The 15,798-nt window shown below is 28.4% G+C and overlaps 1 protein-coding gene across 1 annotated transcript in view; it reads left to right on the top strand.

The window, feature by feature from the left end:
- The first annotated feature begins 390 nt into the window (after positions 1 to 390).
- LOC123291635 (parathyroid hormone 2 receptor-like) overlaps positions 391 to 15,798 on the top strand; it is a 29,032-nt gene continuing 13,624 nt past the window's right edge. Inside the window, exons 1-3 of the mRNA XM_044871985.1 lie at positions 391 to 402; positions 839 to 1,065; positions 14,815 to 14,977. Of these exons, the coding sequence (XP_044727920.1) occupies positions 391 to 402; positions 839 to 1,065; positions 14,815 to 14,977 (402 nt within the window). The remainder of the gene's footprint in view (positions 403 to 838; positions 1,066 to 14,814; positions 14,978 to 15,798) is intronic.

Here is a 15,798-nt window from a genome sequence, read left to right as displayed (position 1 = left end):
ATTTTGAAAACATAAAATGTGTCTAAATGTCAAACACTTTAAAAATTACTACATTAAGAAGTTCAAAATAAATGGGTGGAAGCGCATGTAAATGCATTCAACATATCTATTTAACACAAAATTGAATATTCCCAATGCTTCCACCAAAATTAATTTTTAAAATATTAAAATGGAAATTAGGGTACAACATTTATGAACCTTGTAACAAAATCACAAATTTCCTTGATGGACGTCCTTCAAGTGTGATCGTGTACTTAAAATCATCCCCACCAATTGTAGATTTTACTGGAGAACATTATCAAACATTCGATGGTTTTCCATAAGGTTTGCACAGGGATAAATGCTGTGATAGTTCTTTCTCCTTCGGTTCATTACCTCTATCCTATTATTATGACATGTTCGGTACGTATTGCTTACAAAAAAACTAAATTGAAGAAAATTTTCTTTTCTGAGTAGTTTCAGTGTATACTATCCCTAATATTTCATTTTCGGGGCTATACTATTCGATCTTGTATTAACCAAATTTTTGATGTGAGCTAGATTTTAAATTATAACATATCATTCATGTTCAGAGAATAAATTAGCTCCTTCGAATCACAATATATTCAAAAACATACATAAATTATGTCAGTATTTCAGTTCCGTGAATTATTAATAATAGTAACTTTTCAGAGGATAATTTTTGGAACAACACGATTGTGAATAAACGATTGTGAAACGTTGCGTTAAGAAGTATTAAATTATTTACACGTATTGTTCCAAAAATTATCCTCTGAATAGTTAACTATTCAACTATTGTATAAAATATTTTGTAATTTTTCATTTAATTTATTTTCAGAATGTAGCAACGAAATATTGTTTACCAAATGGTTCCTGGTATTATGATGAAAAATTAAATCAAACATGGACAAATTATTCACAATGTTTAATTGATTCATATCATGGTGTGAAAAATTCAACAGCATTTCGAAAATGGTTTCCATTAGTGAAAACTGTATCACAAACTGGTTATAGTGTTTCATTAACAACATTAATTATTGCAATTATAATATTTTCATCTATTAAGTAAGTATTTAAACCATTCATTCTAACCATAAACTAATTTCATTTCAACCGTAAACTAATTAAACCACAAATCGCATATCTATATATACAGAGAATATAATAATAAGGAGTCTAGGGGAAGTTCTAAGTGACTTTGTATATAAAAAAAATTGTATGCAACTAAGTTGGTAGTAAACTTGACACGAAAAAAAGTTCTTTATATAAAAGAGTTTTACAGTAAAACGTAGAGTATCACAGATACATACACGTGTTAAGAATAACAATTTATTTCATAATTAATTTATACAAATAAATTGAGGATACGTTTTTTATTTCCTTTTCTTTTTTTTGTTGAACTTTTGATTACATGAAAAGTTTTCGCAATTTAAGAGAATGGTTTCAAATGAAAAATATTTATTTTAGAAGACAATGATAGAAAAAAAAATTGAATCGTGAGCTTGAATGGATTCGTCAAACTCCAAAAGCTAGCTGACATTTTGCAACTAACTAAACATTTATTAGCAGAGTAACGTAAGATTTATACCTCGGAATCAAGGGCTAGTCAGTGAGTTTTTATAAATACTGTTCGACTGCATTGTTTAAAGCTGGCATTAAGAAGTTAAGAAAAAAATTTGTGCGATCTTGGGTCTTGGATCCGTAGAGCTTTTCTTGTAAACCCTAACAAAAGTTTAAATGTAAAAAATGTTCTTTGCGAAAAAATAAACATATTTTGTTTGAAACAATTATCTGTCAACATCATAGTTTATCCGTGAGGGCACTAATTAGGCCAGAACACAAGTGTCCATTTTTTCTTGAAAGAAAGAAGAAGGTCCAAGCTGTATACTATCTGTAATTTCAAGAAAACCATTTTAAAGTCATGAGAAAAATGAATATTGTCGTAATATTCATAAAAGAAGTTGAAGTATTTGTTAGTGTCTCAGGGAGTTATGTATCACGTGGAATGTCACATACATTTAAGAACTATCATAAAAACGACCCAGAAGGAGAAACAAATTCATATCCTGTCACAAAATAAGTAGACAAGCAACAATGGAGCAATTTTTCAAATACCCTAAAGAAAACGATGACTGGCAGCTTTTACCGACAGAATTAAAATGTATTTTAACAACTGACTATACTCCTGATGATAAAACAACAAAAATGAGACTGATGAACACAAGTATTAAGAACCATTATGACGATAATATTGTATTTTTCAGTAAATTTGGATCTAATACAATAATATAATTCAAATTACCTATCTTTTTTTTAATTAAGAGTTTTAATTAGCTATAAGCTTAGATAGTCTTATGGAATAATTTATGTTCTACCCTAATTAGTAACAAAAGAATGTTTCAAACAAAAGTTTATTTTTTTACAAGGAACAGTTTTTACATTTAAACTTTTGTTGTATCTCTTACGGTTTACAAGACGGGTTCAACGGATCCAACACCCAACGGATCAATCACATTAATTTTTATTTTTAACTCCTTTCATACCAGCTTTTAACAACGCAGTAGAGCAGTTTTTATAAAAACTCATTGACTGGTCCTGGATTCCGAGATTTTACGATTTTTATGTCTTATGGTGCTCTATTATGTGTGAAAGGATTATATTTACCATAAAATTCAAGCCAAATTATAGAATATAAAATATCGTATCTTCGTTTGAGATAAAATTTATTTAATATTGGAAATGTCATGTCATTCGTTTAAAAAAGGTTTCTCTCTATTGTCAGTAAATTTCTGCAAAGGTAGCATAGGAATGAAGTAAATAATCAAAAAAAAAAGTTATTTAAAACTATTTTTGTGTTCAAAACAATCAATAGACGAACAACATTAAACCAAGAGCCAGTGCATTTCGTCACTAAGATTTTTACATAAGCATACGTAAATTGAGGCACAGGATGGAAAAAAATTTTGAGAAAAATGTAACAAAAAAGATATTTTAAGTAGTCGAACCAATAATGACCCGGTTCCTACGATAGCACACATTTAAAAAAATAAGTATTCAATCACTAATTAATTTCATATTTCGTTAGAATGTGTAAGAACTATCACGAGCAAAAAGGAAACTACGCCTATACACAAATTCGCCACCATTTTAACGTTAGGTTTTAGTTCTCAGTGACTTAACAAAGTGAATGCATGTTTTATGACTTTTAATACCAAAACGTTTAGGTATTGAATAAATGGAAAATTTCAATATTTTCTAAAGTTAAATATACTACTAAAAAAGGAAAATGTCAGGTTTATGTGTCAAATGTGATACCTAAAATGGTTATTATAGAATTCATATGATAAGGGTTTTTGGTTACTTCATTTAAATAATATGTATGATATTCAATTTCACTTAATTAAAATTATACATTTATTATTTTCAATATGAAAATGATCACATTTCAAAGTATGGTTGATGGTACTACAGTATGCTTTTAAATAATTATCTTAGAGTGATATTGAATCCAGAATATCAAGCACCACTGTGGCTAAAAAATAGAGCAGTATTGTCGAGAAATTGTTGATATCATCGATATCGATGAATAGAAATAAAAAAACTCGATAAATAGAAATGCACAAGATACTAATCTAGGTAAATAAATTAATGTAGCTCGGCTTCATTAATCACCATGGGCTTTTAAGCCCATAGAATAACGGGAAATGATATAGCTTACGTATTGCTTTCGGTTACAGGTCAGAAGTTAGGTTAATCTCTGGAGGGGAATACTTAAACAATAGACCTGCCACCTGCCCGAAACCTGGAGATTGGAGTTACTGAACAAATTCGACTGGAAATTTTCTTTTGCTTCCATTTAAGCGGCAGAAAAAAGGCAACCCCACCTAGACACAAACAGACACCAAGGAATAAATAATTATTTTACTCAAGACAATTTTTTTTTAAATTTGATTTAAAATCTTTGTGAAGTTTTAGAAATATGTGGACCTTATATGGTTCCAATACCTTATAAATCCACTTTTAAATAATAATAAATTAATAGTTATGTATATCATTAATTCATAAAATACTGATTCATTAGTTGTAATTAATTAGTACATATATTAATTAAACACTGTCATATAAAACCACAACTAAGTACTTAGTAATTAAAAAATATATATTTATATATATTTATTACATCTAATAAGATATCAACGTATGCAGGTCAACTTAAAAATAGACGATATATTGCCTGAGATAACAAACCGTCCGTGTTTGATGTACTCTTTTCCATACAAACCTTTAACATTTCGACTGTCTAATTTCAAATTTTGAGGGCTCTTCAATAAAACGAGTCATCACACAGCTCTATTTGAAGAGTATGTGAGCGAAAATGTGGATGTAATAGGGAACAAGTGACTTGCCATGAGCTTGCCATGTAGTAACTTTTGTACTAATTGTGATTTTTGAAAAAATTGAATTACTTTTTATTCGTAATTGAAATATCTACTAAAACATTAATCCAAAATTTTTCCAAAATTCGAATAATTTCCAAAATAATTAACAAATAAAAAGTACTACCTTTTGAATTCTACGTATACTCAGTGTCACCCTATTTTTCTACCTTTTCATTCGTCTATCTATTCATTGGAAGATTAGACAATTTTTCATACTTAAAAAGAAAATCTTTTAACAAAAAGAAAACCTACTTCAAAAGAAAAACTTTTCCAAAACAAATTAATATGCACTAAAAAGTAAAAAAATAACGATAATATAATGTAGTTAAAAATATTGTTATTTTTGGAGTCGGTGTCAGCCAAGGAGTTATTTTTTAATTTTTAGTGCATATTAATTTGTTTTGGAAAAGTTTTTCTTTTGAAGTCAGCTTTCTTTTTGTTAAAAGTTTTTTTTATTTTGTGATTTTTAGTGAATCTAAAATACACTAACTAATAACTATTCAAAACGGAACCACACGGGAAGCACCAGCTTTCAAATAGATAAAGAATCATCAAAATCAGTTCACCCAATCGAAAGTTCTGAGATAACACACATAAAAAAAATAAAGTTGAATTGATAACCTCCTCCTTTTTATTTGAAGTCGGTTAAATAGAACAGAAACCTTTATTTTCATACAATAACGTCCTGTGGAATAAATATTAATCCCGGAGAATAATATTATAATTTACTAATTTCAATTAAAACAAAAATTATCAATTACCGGAATATTTGGCTTTGTATTTAATTAATTCAATAATTGAATCCTGATCTGTATAATTTTCACAAAAGTAATTAATTTCTACAAATGCGTAATTTAAAAGGCTGCTAGTATGCCTTCGATATTTATAGCTATGCCTCATATCTATACAGTGTGTTACAAAATCAAGGCTTATTGAATATGATATTGGGTTCTCCATAGTCCAGTTTGTCTTGTCTTGAGTAAAGCGAAATCGGTAGTCTTTGTTTTTAAAGCAGAAATTGTCCAACAAACCAGGCGGGTATTTGCTAGTCTTCAATAAAAACCGAATAAACGATTAATAGAGTTGTATGCCCATTCATAAACTTTATATTAATAACGAAGTGGAAAATCTTAAAATAAAACGCATGCAGGGTGTGACATACTTTTCCAACACACGCCCGTGTAGAATGTTGACTTCTAATTGAAGATGTCAGAATAAAAACGTATAATATAATGATGAAAAAATATATAAATAAGTTTATATAACGAATGCATATTTTTTCAAGTGAACCAAATGAAAAAGCTATTTCTGTATTGGTATCTTCAATCTTTAAGTTATAAAGGATGATCAGATAAGAGTAATGCATATTTAAATTGGAATAAAAACAAAACGGTGTAAGATATCAAAATGAATTTTTTTTAATTTTAGCAATTTTTTAAATTTTAAACCTAGCAAAACTGAGGAATACGTCTTTTTTTATATAGATATATGCATAAAAAATTATAACTTGAACTTTTATTTATAATTTACGATAATATCTACGTTTTCGGTAATAGTGTCCCAATTTTGAATGTCTAGAGTCGAAAAACTCAACCTAACCAATTCGTAATTAAATAATAGATAGTTATCAAAAAAAATAAAATTGAAACGTTCAAGATAACAAAAATTAAATAGATAAAAACATCCAAAAAAGTTATTACATAGAAAACATATACAAGTAAAGTATATGCAATAGAGCATACGTGACAGTTCTAGATTTTACTAGACTTTACGATAACAATTGATTGTTACTATGTAAACAGTGCACAAATTTGATTACGTTAAGCCCGCTACAACCTAATATATCGTACTTTTTTGGTTTTTCATCATATTACCTTATTATATCTCATACTTTTTTTGCATTTATTTGAAAAAAACAACGTATAAACCTAATTTGATCATCTATATAACATGATATTTCTTTTAACATAAATATGTATCGAAATGGAAAAGCTAACATACTCGATGTATGTAGGTATCTTCTACATGCCATGTGAAAAAAGTTTAAGGTAGACCCATACAAATATAATTATATGAACAGAGAGTAGCTAGCATGCATGTACGACAAATTTAAATAAAATTTTTATATGACATTTCAAAAACTTTATGAAATAATATAATAATTTAATTAGTCTAGGTGCATCAGTATAGCAGGGAAACCCTTACGATTTTTAACGAGTGTACTAATCGAAATTATTACTATATTGTCTGACGATAAGGACCATTCATGAATTACGTAAACATTTAATTTTAACCCTTTTTTAGCCCTTTCCTCCCCCCCCCCAACGTAAGCATGCATAAGATTTCTTGAACAAAATGTTTATTATGTAAGACATCCACAATTCGTACTTCCACAATTTCGAATATAAGGGAAAGGGTAGGTAAATAGACACACTTATGGAAAATCAAGATTTTAACAATTACAAAGTCCTTAAAAAGCAAAATACAATTACAAACTCAAACAGAATCAAAGATTTTAAAGATATTGACCTATGTTGCTCATTTACGAACTCGACCTCACTTTTTACGTCCTAAGCACGCTATAAAAATCAAATATTCAAATTTTCAGCTTGATATCTCTTTTCGTTTTTGTGTTATCGTGATGACAGACAAACAGACGATAGACAGACAACCGGAAATAGACTAATTAGGTGATTTTATGAACCCCTATACCAAAATTTTGTTCGTAGCATCAATATTTTTAAGCGTTACAAACTTGCGGCTAGACTTATTATACTATATATATTTCATATACATGGTATAATAAATGTTTTCAATAAATAAATGTAAGTATAGCTAAGAGTAACTTATATTTCCGTCAACTACCATACCCACAATAGCAAAGGTTTTTTTTACGATTTACTTTACAGTGTATTTATTTATTATATTTAATTACAAATTTACAAACAGTAAAAACCAGTTTTCTACGAAAAGTTCGAAAAAGTTAGTTAGTCGTAAAATAACAGATAGAAAATTGCAGAGTAAACAACACAAATTCAGAGAAAATAACAAAAACACTTCAATAATATGTTGTAGCAATATAAGATATATTTGATACCATTATAACTCACTACATTAGGTCAAGTGTCAATTTTATTTGTAAATAATATCAATGGAACTAAGTAGTTAAGTGTTTGCGAATATGAAAAATGGAAGGTTTCGTAGCTTTAAGTACATCAAATAATAAGTAAGAATATTTCATTCCAAGAAATTCAAGACTTTTGTAGATTCTAAGATGAATTGTATTTTCACTCTTTCTAGGCAGAGTAAACTCTTACTTCAAACATCAGTAATAGTTGATTGAAAATGAGTAAATACACATTTACTAGAAAGACATAACTTTGATGTGGTTTAGTAAAATATGACGAAAGTCAATTAATTTAGTTTTAAGTGTACTAATTATGTCAGATTCCCTGTTGTAACAAATGATAGTCTACATTTGGAATAGATAATTAACATGAAGGGAATATTATCTAATTTTTTACCTGTGATTGCGTTCATAGCTCCATTTCCTTCCGTAACACCCTAAAATCACATATCTCCTCCGGGGGCATTACAAAAGTACATCTACTGTAAAAAAAGAACTAGAATAAAACTCCGTCAAATATATTGATCAATTTGTTCGTGAATTTCCATTTCTTCTAGAAAAATGAGCTATTGGCTGTTTACCACTGATGATATTTCTAAAAATTTCTTCAAATTTGACACAAATTTTGAAACATTCATTAATGTGTGAGGAATTCGCTTAGTTTATGCTACTCTATATTAAAATATTGTGGCATGTTTTAAATTCCTTAAGCTTGCGTTGTGAATATTAAATTATTCTTTAAAGAGAAATCGCTTAGTTTACACAGCACCTGTGTGAAGAGTTTCCTTTTTTTGTAAAGCTCAAAGCTAACATCACTTCACACCTAATAATGATAAAGCTTTAAATTGAATTTCAAATGAACGTCAACCAAATTGTATATCCTTCTTGAATAATATAATTTAATACTCGGATACTAAAAAAAAAAAAATATATATATATATATATATATATATATATATATATATATATATATATATATATATATATAAACATACGAAAATGACGAAAACGTGTTTATGGGCATGAAAAAAACTTAAATTTAGCTATTAGCAACCCATCAACTCAATACCAAATAGAAAAATAACTTTCACTTTCTTTTTATTTATCAAATTTCTAAATAGAATTTTTATGGTACAATTATTAGGGTAATAAGAACGCAGAAAGGATTTTCGTAAATCGTATTTTTCGTTTCTATATATAGTCTCATAAATCACGATAAAAAACCTATTGTACCTCCGTATAAACAAGTTCTCTCATTTACTTTAAAGCTAGCAATCAGAAACCAAAAAAATTAATTTTGCTCTATCACATCCAAATTTTATAAAATTGTAAAAAACCAAGTATTTAATCCTACTGAATTTGGGTCATACTTTTCAAATTTGTAATCAAAATTAACCAAGCTCTAATAGGTTTCAAGAATTTGAAATTGTGGTTTCGGAATTTAGCACATGAGTGATAGCTAGCGAAAAACTGACATCATAGCTGAAAAGAATGATCAAAAATTAGTGGGTTCCAAAAAAAATTTCTACAAGATCGAATCAAATTTGCCTGTGTTAACAAAAAAAAGGAATTTTTTAACTTTATGACATAATCAGAATCCAAAAAAATTAATTTTGCTCTATCACATCCAAATTTTATCCAATTTTGATAAACCAAGTATGTTATCCTCCTTTTTTTTAGTGTATCTTTATAAATTATAGCTCATGTGTTATTCTGATGTATGAGCTGTATTGTTGTTCAGATTCATTCAAATCAAAAAACTGTAACAAACTAACAAACAAACAAACAAACAAACATCCTTACTTTCATATTTCTAATATACAGAGATAATAAAATAAATATGAAATACAATCATTCGAGAATAAAGTGTGGTTTACCGATGAAATTAAAACAAATAATACATCAATTCCATAATTTAATATCAAATAAATTATAATTTTCAGATAAACGCCGAACGACAAAAGAAAATAGAAGATAAGCAATTCAAAGAGTACAAGAGATTTTATTGTTTTGTTTAAATATTTATATTTTAAACTTCAATAAATATTTGTCCTTTCAATAAATATATTATTGTAATAATTAAAAGAAGATATTTTATATTGATAGATATACAATTTGCTGTTATATCAGAGAACTTAATAAAAAACAAGCTATTGACTGAGTTAATTGTTGAAATATCATGTATAGACAGTGTTGATTACTAGCCATACATACTTGTCACACACACATAACAGATATTCTGTTATAATACATACATACTATACACTATTCGAACCTAATTTGCCCCCTCATGGGTAAACAGTGATGTTTTCGAAAAAATGTTTCAAACAAATGTTGTTTATTTTTTGATAAGGAACATTTCTTACATTTAAACTTTTGTTTTATTTCTAACGGTTTGCAAGATGGGTCTTAGAGACCCAAGACCCAATTGAACTATGTTGCTCATTTACGAATTCGACCTCACTTTTTATGTCCTGAGCATGCTATAAAAATTTTAGCTTGATATCTTTTTTAGTTTTTGAGCTATCGTGCTGACAAACACACGAACTGCCCGCCCGAAATGGACTAATTAGGTGATTTTATGAACAACTATACCAAAATTTTGTTCGTAGCATCAATATTTTTGGGCGTTACAAACTTGGGACTAAACTTAATTTACTATGATATATTTCATATTTACATGGTATAAAAAGTATGGGATAACGAAATTTTGCCCGCAGGGATCAATCAATACGATCGATTCAGTTGTCCCCACCATATATTTTTTGTAAAGAGTGCAAATGTTGCACTAAAATGCAAGAATTTTCCTAGTACCTACGTAACATACGTACAAAGTACGTATATACTCTTATTATAGAAATACTTCCAGAAAGATCTCATTCCACCCAAATATTTATGCCAGTAAACGTTTTATCTTTTTAAACTTGTATTGCTTTGTAGAATATAGAAAGTTTGATTGCATTTATCCATTTTGACTGGTTTATAGTTAAACAATTTCCAATTTACCACTTTATATATTATTATTTCCACAATACGTTAGCTTGGTTAGGTGAAAATTTATCGTAAATAATGTATTCCAGTTGTACATACCTATTTGCAGATATTTTCATAAAATTGTGTTAAGAGCCATAACACTTCTATAGATACATATATAAATTATTGACTTCACAATTTCACATATTCTATTGATTGCATATTCTACATATCTTCTTTCATATCAATTCGAGAATACGGTCAGGCAAATTGGGAATGTTACGTGTTCAAATTATATACATCTATAAATAAAAGTAGTTGCTGATTCAGTCGAGTGGGTTGCAAGTTCGAGTTTTGAAGACAGCATTTTAACGAGCGGTTGATTGATTAAGCCCTCTTTGCACGGATGAGAATTCAATGCGGTTTCCCTGGCCGAACTCTAAACGATGACATCCAAAACAAGACTGCATTCACACAACCTTTCAGGTTGCCAGGTTATACTATAAATATAATATATGTGTCGCTTTGAGAGCCCGAAGCTCGAAAATTACTCTCTAAAAATTTTTGTGGCCGTGAGAGCTCAGAATAACCCAGGAAATATTTTAGAGTGGGTTTGAAAAAGTTCCATTTTCGTATATAATCTTTGCAAGTGACCAGCAAGAATCACTTATTGAAAAAAATCCGTTTTAAAGCATTTCAGTCTGCTTTTCAGACCCTTAATCTTACTTGGCCATTTGCAGGCATATTGCCAACATATTTTGAGGCATCACTCCTATTTCCAACTTTCGTTTATATTATTTTCTGGAATCCTGATAATAACCTTATTTATTTTAAAATAAATAAGGAAAGTATCATTTTGAGAAATTCAACAGATTTGCCAACAAACAAACGTACGTGTGCAAAATTTTCTACAATGAAATGCATTTGGTATAAGGTCCAGAAACGGTTCAGTGTACCCAGATACACATATTCCTTATACCAAATACAGTACAATTTTCTTGGCTGGACAAATATTACATACACAATAATTCTTGCATCGAAGAATCCTATTCCAATCATACACTTGATATGTTAATACGTATTCGATCGTATGAACATGAGGAACAGATTAGTATTAACACCATTTCCGTTTTGAAGAAAAATATACCAATTTATTGACGGCGAAGGTTCAAAATTGTAAAATCTTATATTATTCAATATTATATTTTTAAATGAACACCTTAGTGGACTCGAGTTTTGTACAGGGTGCAAATTGAATTGGCAGCATATGAAAAATTCTTTAATAATTTGTTTTCATGAAAAACAGAAATATGAAATATGATTAATATAAAATTTTTTGTGTACGAGGTTGTCGAATGTAAATTTTTCCCAAGAGTAAATAAAGTGTTTTTATTTTTTACAATATCTATTGAAAAAAGTTGATTATAATTGAAAACTACAATCAGATATTTATTCAATACTATTCATCTGCCAGATTTTCTTATTTTTACTAACTCTTCTTTGCGTTTTAGGCCATGCAGAACTTTCTATCAAGAATGATTCTTTTCATGAAGCCAATAATAAAACAGTATTTCATATGGTACCAATCAAATTGCACACTATATACCTATGATGTTTTTTGTAGGTAAAATTTAAATTTAATGTAACCATCTCTCTATACGTGAAGCATATTGTAGTAGATAAATTTTTAAACCTTATTTTTATTGAAAAATCAAAATATACAGAATATCTCGTGGAAAAGCTGTTAAACAGTCAACCAGATACTGTGCAAATCAAAATTAACCATTTTAACTCATCCGTACACTAAAAATTTTGAATAATTACAACCTCATTCTGAAGTTGGTCGTTTCTTATTGAAATAAAGTAGAAATACTTTCATACAATTGCCTAACGATTGGAACAAGTAAAGCTAAATATTTGTATTTACAATAGAATGCGATTGAATTTAAAAAATGTATTCATTGATATAAAATCACTGAAGTTAAATAAACAAAATCATTACTTATATGAAAAATTTTAGCTTAAATTCATGCATTTTATTGATGGAAAATAAAATAGTGCTTAGTTGGAATATATAATCGTGTAAATGAATTAAAAGAAAATTTCTTTGCGTTTGCTTTAAATAGAGTATTTGGTTATTATGATCTCATATCTATTATGTCTAGTCCGTATGTGATGGAGCCAACTTCATGAAGATTGTTGTTACCAGTTAACAGAGAGTTTGAAATAAACATATTTATCATTTTTATAACATTTACTATTTTTTGGCAAATACAACAAGCATCGATATAGTGCAGTTGGTTAAGCTGTAGACTAAGGACACTAAAATCATTAGTAATTTGAATTAGCTCATATGTCGCTGATTCAAACCCGACTTGAAGAAATCTAATTTTGTTTTAAATAAACCTTTTAGCAGGTATTAACCTCTTATTTTTTTTACCTGCGCATGTAGTTGTGACAATCACATCAGTATTTTATTATAATATTAATATAATTCAAAACAACAATATTTGAAATTTGTTAGACAGTATAGGTATTACTTTCATACAAAGAACTCGTACCCTGCGTTTGTGTCAACTTCACCAATCAACTCCGGGTGGTAGTTGTATCACATTTGTGGCACCATTCGCCGTATAAACTTTTCGTTAACACTTTGTATGTTGCAGCATATATAAATGCAATCATTTTTATGTAAAAATATTGAAAAATATACATTTTATTATACCGAACATTATACATTTTATATTATTGAAAATTGTCTTAACACGTCACGTCAGTTGGAGTCTTAATCGCATTCGAACAACTTGTATGTTAAATTTTATAAATTATGCTCTTACATATCATGAAAACATTGATTTCAAATTCAATTCACATAAAAATATGTATCAAAACTTTTTCTGTTGCAACCATTTATTTTTTTAAATCTATTTGCTGCATTCAACCTTACCTACTCGCGATGAAAGTAACCCACAATCCCGTCCCTGATTAGTATGTATTCATTCAAAGCATCAGTTTGAATGTGACACTAAGGAAAGTCAAGAATTCATAAATGACACATGTCTATTACAGTAGACAATAACGATAATCGAGTCTTATTGTTTTTCGATTCTGAACATGAAAAATTATTTAAAAAATCCTTACAATTCTTTCTAATACATATTGTTTGATGTACCAGAAAAAAAAAGCATTATCAACGGATAATAAATTTTTCTCTTACAAATTTCTTTTATTAAACAGCTTTAGGGCTTTAACAAAGCTTTTTTTAATATAAAAAATTTTCTTTTCAGAAGGTAAAGTAAAATTTATGTTTTCGATACGATAAATATATGACCCCACAGTTTAAAAAATACAGTGTGTAGCCAATAAAATTTTTTCTTGGGCGAAGACTATAGATATAAGTCAAAAGTTTAGTCAAATCCTTTAGAAAAACACCTTTAATATAAAAATAATGCACCAAAGTATTTAAAATCGTTACTAATATTATAAAGCTGAAGAGTTTGTTTGTTTGGATGAACGCGATAATCTCAAGGACTACTGGTTCGAATTGAAAACCTCTAATGTGTTAGATAGGCCATTTACCGAGGATAGCTTAAGGCTATGTAACATCATGCGTTAGCAGTCACTTGCCTGCTTTGCTTAACTTAAAATTTCAAAAACTACTGAGTGGATTTAAATGAAACTTTACAATAATATAGCTCACACTTAAGAATACAAATAGGCTATAATATATAAAGATAGCAGTTACCAACCCGCTTCGTTGGACGATTTCGATTTTAGAAGCCAAGCACAATAATGATCCTATAGTTATAAAACTTTAAAATGACTTGAAATAAATCAAATAAAAATAAAAAACAAATCTATAAAATAATTTAGGGATAATTCCCTCTTATCAAGAAATGAACTAAGTTTTCGTTCGGATAATGTTTTTGTACAAAATAACTGTCAAAAACAATAAAATTTTGTTTTTCGTTTTCCTTGATGTATTTGTTTTATTTATATCCTCGTTTCTTATAATATACACGTACCTAGAAAATTAATATTCTCTAACTTTACCCACTTCTTCATTTTCTTTTTAAATTACTTAATTTCTCTAAAACTTTTGACATATAAAGTTAGCTCCATGTATTGATTGAGAAACCTTCCGAAATTGAAACAAAGTTAATAATCAAACCAACTGAGAATTTTGATTGACAATCAGATATACTTTTAAAGAAGGAAAATTTATTAACAGTAAAGTGAAATTTCGATATTAACAAAGTTTCGTTTTTGTTTCAGAAAATTACGCTGTGCACGAAATCGTCTTCATTTGCATTTATTTATATCGTTCAGTATGCGTGCATTTATGGCTTTATTAAAAGATGCGTTATTTTTACAAGGTGTGGCAATGTCTCAAAATTTAGTATTCATCGAAGGTGAAATGTTTATCACCGAACCAAACGTAAGTACTAAAATTTATTATTAAGTGAGAAATTTTGTAGTCAAATCTGAAACCTTAAATATCTTAAGAGCCATCAAAAATATTAGCTTTGAAGAAAACAAATTACCAATGGTAAATTGATTTTAAGATTTTGAAGATAAAAACAATAAATTTCTTCAGAAAGTTACTTCTATTATACCATATTTTTTTGAAAAAATGGGAATAAAGGCTAAACAAAATATGTTTTACATAATAAAATGTTGATGTTTGTATACCAACCCTAAAAAACGGATCAAAGACGAAACAAGTTTATAAAAACAAAAAACATTATAAAACAGTACAACATCACAAACAACAAAAGTTATTTTGTATTTCTATTTATATATTTTTCGCAAAGCTCGTTGCTTAGTGAATATGTTAAGGTGTGTATCAACAATGACCTTGTAAGTACTTAATAATTATGTACGAAAATCTTGAAACACCGTCTTAATCCAATCATTACGTCGGAAAAAATGGAGTAGATAAGCATATGAACTAATCAAGCTCAATTTTTTATATTACGTGGAGGAGGCCTAGAAAAACTTAACTTCGAATTGCCGACGAATAATAATTCGGTTCTCCGTTGAAATACGAAAATTTTTATGCAATACTTTTTTGTTGTTTTACTCGCGATCTACAATTATAGTCCTTTACATTTTTGACCAATCGTCCATCGTTATTGAGATATCGATCGAATAAACTTCAAATTCGTTTTTTTATTTTTTCAGTTTTCCCGAGTCTTTCTAAGCGAGCGTACGTGTTTGAAAATTTGGCATGTGGCTCGCAGGTTGTAAATTTTCTGT

The sequence above is a fragment of the Chrysoperla carnea genome, chromosome 2 (genome assembly GCF_905475395.1).
Source record: "Chrysoperla carnea chromosome 2, inChrCarn1.1, whole genome shotgun sequence".
In the NCBI taxonomy this organism is placed as follows: Eukaryota; Metazoa; Arthropoda; class Insecta; order Neuroptera; family Chrysopidae; genus Chrysoperla; species Chrysoperla carnea.
This window is presented reverse-complemented; position numbering and strand designations above follow the sequence as displayed.